General features: G+C 61.2%; 1 protein-coding gene across 3 annotated transcripts in view; it reads right to left on the bottom strand.

Moving 5' to 3' along the window:
- Positions 1-1697: 1697 nt before the first annotated feature.
- The window catches only part of ITSN1 (intersectin 1), a 170164-nt gene continuing 165180 nt past the window's right edge, over positions 1698-6681 (bottom strand). For all 3 annotated transcript variants that reach the window (XM_054578067.1, XM_054578058.1, XM_054578075.1), the window contains 5 exons: positions 5678-5799; positions 4598-4680; positions 4292-4375; positions 3664-3837; positions 1698-1913 (listed from right to left, as the gene is read on the bottom strand). In XM_054578067.1, coding sequence (XP_054434042.1) covers positions 1765-1913; positions 3664-3837; positions 4292-4375; positions 4598-4680; positions 5678-5799 — 612 coding nt within the window. In that variant the 3' untranslated portion in view covers positions 1698-1764. The remainder of the gene's footprint in view (positions 1914-3663; positions 3838-4291; positions 4376-4597; positions 4681-5677; positions 5800-6681) is intronic.

Below are 6681 nucleotides of genomic sequence, written 5' to 3'. Positions count from 1 at the left end.
ACAGCTTCTTAACAACACCAAAAATGTAAACTGAAAGTATTTGAGCCATGTTTTCCGCCGTGAGGTGGTAAACAAATGCAAGCCTGCACCCAGGCTGGAAGTTTCTAACTAAAGGGCACATCTATCGGCTCGTTTCAAAAAATACGTATGTCTGTTGTTCTCGATACAAAATCCTACGCTATCTTCAATAAATAAATAATAAAGTGGTTTTTTAAAAGTATGAAATGTAAACGTTGTTGCCCTTTCCCACACATGCATTTCAGAAACCGCCCAGGCCGCAGCCCGGACCTCCCGGGGTCGTGCCACGCCCATTTCCCCCGCGGTGGGGTCCCCGCGCGCTGTTGACAGTGTCTTAGACGAGCGCCTCCACCGCCCCAATCCGAGGCCAAGGACCTGCAACCGCAGGGAACGCCGCCCAGCCCAGGAAAGCTAGACTCCGGCGCCGGGAGCACACGCAAAGGGCGTCTCGCGGCCACAAGGAGCTGGGATTCAGAGAAAGGCAACATGCGAACAAACTACGGCCCACGTGTCCCATTGGCAACTCAAGTTGTTATCTGGTCAATCGGCCTGTCTCCTGGCATTTAACAGGGAGAGAAATCAAAGAACTCAAACCAAACAGCTGGCCCCTGGCCATACGCTCCCGAGGGGCCGCACGCACGCGGGGCTCCATCCCCGAGAGGGAGGCCAGGGCGCGGCGCGCAGGGCGGCTCCGGTCTTCCTCCCGGGCCCACGGGGCTGCTGGCTCCCGGGGTCTGACGCGCCCACGATGCATTTCCTTCACACCTTCCACCCACTTCCAGATTGTCCCTTTTCCTTTGCACGCCTCGGGGACGCCTGTTCGGGGATGCACCGAGGACAGCTCCTGAAATTCCCCTGACAGTCAGCACCCGGCACATTCCAGCGAGAGGAGGCTCGGAGCTGGTTGCCGGCAACAACCTTCAGGCAACATCACAGGACCTCCGGCCACAGAGGAGTTTTCCAACTGGGCCGACACCCAGGACCCATGGTGCCGCCTTCAGGGGACCTCGGTGATGCGCTCCCGCAGAGTGTGACTCTGTAGGTCACGGGCTTTCTTACCACCTCCCAGAGTTGCTGGGAATCAGAATCGAATCACCCAGTCATAGCCAGTGGTAGTTTTCATTGACGTTTATCAATATATGACCTGGGAAGGCCTGGAACCTTCCATGGACTAGCTCTGCAGAGCGCAGCCCAGCATCTGAGAGGAGACATGCTCCCCGGTGATCAGCTGCAGGGCAGCGTTTCAAACACGGTCCCGAGGGCGGGAGCCGGGGCCCGGGGGGTGGGGCTGGAGGGGTGAGATTCTACAGCAATGACGGAGCCACCGTAACATTTCTAAACACACCAAGCACTCAGTCTGGGGGCCCACCGGGGGCTGGTAGAGGTAAGACACGGGCGGGGGGTTCACATGAATTCTCCAAAAATACAGCCAGTGCATTTATAAATTATTTGACAGCAACCAGAACCCTGCCCCGGGCCCAGGGGCGGGCCCGACTCCCACGCAAACCTCGCTGGGAGCTGTCGGGTTTCAAAGGCCCGAGAAGCTGTCACAAGACCTGTAATGGGGACAGAGGGAAGGAGTTCTGTTTCATCGAATGGGAGACCGCTCGGGGGAAAGGATTGTCGAGACACTCCTGGAATCAGCGGGGGCCTTTCACCGCCGTCCTGCGGCCCCTGGCTCACCCAGGCGGAGGCCTTAGAAAGGCAAGGCCGCTCCCGGACGGCACCTGCCGGCCTGGGCTGCTCCTAGGGCTCGTCGAACAGCTGGAGGTCCAGGCGGACCACAATCTCTCCCGTGGGGACCTCGTGGAGCAGCAGACACTTGGTCACCGGCCCCTTGGAACCCTGGTCCTTCTTGATGTCGGCCACACGGATCTCCGTCCGACCCAAGAAATCTGAAAGGAGAACGGACAGACCCCGCTCAGACAAGGGTTCCGCCCCTCCCAGCCTCGTGTCTGGCGTGTTGGGAACGTCCCAGGGAACCGCCCTACTCTCGCTTCTTGGAAAAGGGAGTTCAGCCGGTTGGCGGGAATCCATGAGCTACAGACGTGCACAGGGAGGGAAAAGAAAACGCCCGGGTGGCACAGCGGGCAGCCTAGAAGGGGTTAGAACGCAGACCGGGACGTCCCCCGCACCTGGGCCCCACCGGGGTCTGCGGCTGCCCGGGTGTCACGTGAGTCGCACAATTAGCAACATACGTGAACTTGAAAGAAGTCACCGGGGAGAGAAACAACACACGCGGGACAAAAATTGGACAGTCCTTTCTCTCTCCCAGAGGCTGCCACAGGAGGGCGCTCTGTGACGTCACACAACTTCCAGCAAAGCCAAGGATGGGGAGCTGGGCCTGGGCCTTCGGTGCCGTCCGTGGGCCCCTGGGCCGGTGGAGGGGTGGGCGAGAGGCCGTGGCTGGGGGTGGCACATTTTCTGCAGTTCCGGAACAATCTCAACACCGTTTTCCACCAAACACTGAGCAGCGTATGAGAACGGATATGAACATGTCTAAAAGTTTTTAAATGCCGAGGCAGACACGTGGGTGAAGGTGTGAAAGGGGCCTCCGGACCACGAATTCCTTCATTTGCCTGTTTGACAACGATCTGCTGCGAGACACAGCGGTCCGGGCACTTACGGCAGGAAACAGCGCCCCCTCCAGGCCCCCATTTAAACCCCGGAGCGCCTGGACCTCCTGGCGGCAGAGACGAGCCCGCTGCGCGCCTCCCCCGCCCCCCCCCGCCCCGCCGCCTCCCCCCCACCGCCCGTGCGGTTCCGTGGAAACAGCCCTGCCGTAAGAACCACCCCGGGATTCGCCACTCGCCCAGCGGGGTTGGTGTGTGTCATGGTGTTTCACCATTTAAAAAGGACCCACTTGAAGCCCAGTGGACACGGAGGCAAAGCCGGGCGTCCTGGCCCCCCTGCAGGCTTGGCCAGCCAGCCGCTGTCCTCGGGCGGGAGCCCCAGGGCCCCGCTCCGCGGGGCGGGTCCCTGTGAAAGCGCTGCGGGCGCCCCGGCAGCTCTGGCAGACCCCGCGCCAACGCGCGGCCCCGGCGCCGGTGCCTCACGCTCCCCCGTGACCGTGACTGAGGCCGCAGCCTTTGAGCCCGCCCCCCAGTGTGTGGTGGGCGGAGGAAGAGGGAGCTCCCGTGACCGTTGGCCAGTCCCATCCTTTCCCGGGCTCAGGGCAGAAACAGAGAACCGCAGGCAGGGAGGCCAATTCCACGTCCTTGATTAGCCAGGAGGGTCACCCAAGGACACCGATGGTCGCCGCCACGCCTGTGGGCTAACGTCCCTCCGGCTCAATGGGCCAGCTCCACCATCACCCCTGTGGGTTTGGGCCAAGGACTAAGGGACCCGGCTGGGCTTTGGGGGGCAGCCCTCCTTGTAGCCGCCTCCCTGGGGGGCGCACAGGACCACGGTGCTTGTCCCCGGGAGCGGACCACCCGAGACCCAGCAGCTGTGTCACCTGCTCCCAGCCGCGCCAGCAGAGGGGCAGTGTGCTGCTCGGGGAGCCTGAGCCTTGTCTTGCTCCAGCCTCGCCTCCGCGGAGGCGGGGAGCCCAAGCAAGTGTGGGCACCGTGTCCCCAGAGAAAGCCTGTACCCGGGCCTGCCGGGTGGGGAGGGGAGAGGGCTGCGCGGCCGCGGCGCACTCACCGTCGGGCGAGAACTGGTCCCGCTCAAACACGGTGATGCAGAGCACCTCCTGCTCCAGGTCTCGGATGAAGAACTGGCAATTGGAGTTCCACTTGGGGTTCAGGGTGTCCTGGATGGTCTTGGTGATGTGGCACTGGGAGCCCATGGTCACCTCGCAGTACGGGTTGCTCTTTCCTGGAGGGGGTGGAGCCTGCTGGACCCGGGCCTGCGGCGCGCTCTCCGGGCTCCAGGCGGGTCCCGAAGGCGGGCGACCCTGCCCTCCGCACCCCTTTACTCCCCCAACCGCCAGCCTAAGGGGGGGCAGAGATGGGGAGTCCGGGCGAACCCCCCCCCCCCGACTCGGCGCCACTGTAAACTGAAGCCAATAGTTGGGTGGGTGGGCTTTGAAACCAGGCCCCCTCTGTCCTCGCCTTCGCCTTAGCCCGCATCGCGTCTAGGGCGTGGGGGGTGGGGGGAGGGCGACCCCTCAGACTGCTCTGGAAAGCAAGACGCTGGAAAGGACTTAAAAACCTAGAGTTTTTGAACCAGTGCTAGAAAAGCCCGTTCTGGAAAGAACTCTACGGTGATGGAAATGGCACGTTTTCTCTCTGATTAGGAGCCGGGTGGGGGGAGGTGGGAGGGTCCTCACCGTGCGACCGGCAGGGCTTCAGCTCCACGCCTTCGACCACGTTCACCATCAACCTTCCGATGCCCGTCGCCCTCTGGGAGCGGACTAGGACGCAGACAGCCACGCGGAACGCACGTGTTAGCGCCAGGCGCTTCCATCCCTGTCGGCCTGTGCTGCCCCCTTCACCTCTCACCTCCTGGCTCCGGGAGTGTGCCGACCCCCCCACCCCACTCCCCCTCTGGCCCTTCCGCCGCCTGGGGCCTCTGTCCTTGCAGGCCCACCCTCAGCTCTAAGGCCCGGGCCCAGCGGCCCAGCTGCCCTGCCTACCCAGGTACGCCTTCTCCCGCTTCTTCTTTTCCGTCTCTATGTAGAGCTCAGAAGCAGCTTTGATTTTCTGCACCCAGGCCGTCCTTGGAAAGGAAAAGACAGAAAAGTGCCAAACAGAACTCAGGAAAAAGGCTTCGAGTCTGTCCAAATGCAGTTTCCAGGACTCTGCGTGTTCGTCTGATTCTAACAACAAAGACTTGGGAGACAAAGTTGTGTTTTATGTCACGTGAGGCGTATAGTTGTTCCTCCTGTTAATAAGAAAGGCATAGTGACATGTTTATGGGTGTTCCCAAGGCCTTGCTGGCGTTCCCATGGACGCACATCCATGGGAACCGCGGTCCTGGTGGCCGCGGGGTGCACGGCTCCCCCGCCCCCTCCTGGGAGGCACCCCGCATTGGCCCACCCCCCGAGGCTGGCCGGCTCTCCCTCACAGAACACCCGGGGCGAGTGTGAAACCGCCTCCTGGGTAAGGGAGGGCTTCCCACGACAGAGAGGCCCACCCCAGGCGAGCGCTCTGCCCCATCCTCGGGGCCCGTGTGCACCGTAGCCTGGGCCCGCTCCCTGGCTTGTCACTGACGTTCCGTGGAATGCTGTGGCCTCCTGCCCAGCCCACCCTTCTGACAGCGATCTGCTTCATCGGCCCCAAGGCAGAGTCTTGAAGGCACGACTGGAGCGAATTACCCACAGTTCTAGGACCCAGAATGTCTGTCCAAGTGACCCAGCAGAGAAGGGGACTGGGCCGGGGGGCCTATCGACCCCCAAGTGGCGTTCCTTTTGCTTTCTGCCACCGGGGACACCTGAGACACTCCATTTATCTCAAAGAAGGCTGAAAATTTCTCCCCTCCCCAAAGTCTCAAGCAAAATTAGTTTCAATCAATTTCATTTTGAAACGTTCATGCCATGTGTCAAACTTCTGTGAGGCTCTGGGAGAAAGTATTACCACCTCCCGCGTCCGCTCCAGTCGGGGATTGTGGCATTGCAGCCGGGGGAACGCTGGGACCTGCTGATTAATTACACGTCCCCCAGGGTCCTGCACCAGGTGGGTCCTGGGCGCCAATGCCAGGGGACAGCCGGGCTTACCTTTCGTTTATGCTTTCTGCTCGGAGAGTGTAGACTCGGTCGATGTGGGAAATGTGGAAGATGGGCTCGTCCCCAGAAGGGTCGGTGGGTAGTTTTACTAGAACCTCGTTTAGGAAAATAGGCTGAAAAATAATGCACGGGCGTTGGGAAGCCGGCCGGGATGTGTGCGCGCTAGCAAACTCTGAGTGCACACGCTCACGTGCGCGTGGTCCTGCGAGCCAGGCTGAGTTCCAGGGAATGAGAGTCTGTCTGTGCGCTCGCGTGTCTGCATGTGTGTTCCAGCAAATGCTACCGGAATAATGATGCTGTATTAATATCAACGTCCATTCGTAGCAAATTATAAATACGGACACCCCGTTTTGCAGGTATTTTTCAGTCCTTCAGAATCAGAACTGGCCCGTTCGCCTATCGGTATCCTGACCAGCAAACAGCCTCCATCAACTCTACGTCCAAGCAAATTCCCCGCCAAAGATTTTCATACAAAGCTACTAGTGACAATCGGCATATGTGCATTGTTCTTTTTTCTCAAATAAGGCTAACCGTTGCTTCGGAGAGAAGGAGTCTGTCAGAACTGCCCCCCGCAGAGACGAACGTAGAAAAACAGCACCCCACAAGGAGGGGACCCAAACACAGCCCTGCAGGAGGGGCGACGAAATAGCAGCGGAGGGAAACCTCCCTGCAAGGACTGCTCACAGGGCGGGAAGGCGGGGCGGGCGCAGCTGTTTCAAGATTCCTTGGGGAGTTTGCGGGGGCTGGGAATGTTCGGGAGGGGGGCGCCTGAGCTCTACTCCCGGCCTTTCCCACGCCTGCCTGGGCTGCACCCGGGACTGCGGGCCCCGCCGGGGCAGCGTGAGCCCCGTCCTGTCCGGGGGCCCGCGTGGCCACCGGGCAGCTGGTGGATGGTGCGCCCATCGGACGGGACGCTGCCGCCTCCCTGAGAGGGCGGGCTCGCCACGGTGAGGCTGCAGGTGGTCCCAGACCCCGCAATAGGGCCAGTTGTCCTT

This window comes from Pteronotus mesoamericanus, unplaced genomic scaffold (assembly GCF_021234165.1).
Source record: "Pteronotus mesoamericanus isolate MK-2021 breed Mesoamerican mustached bat unplaced genomic scaffold, CSHL_Meso_final contig_116, whole genome shotgun sequence".
NCBI lineage: Eukaryota > Metazoa > Chordata > Mammalia > Chiroptera > Mormoopidae > Pteronotus > Pteronotus mesoamericanus.
This window is presented reverse-complemented; position numbering and strand designations above follow the sequence as displayed.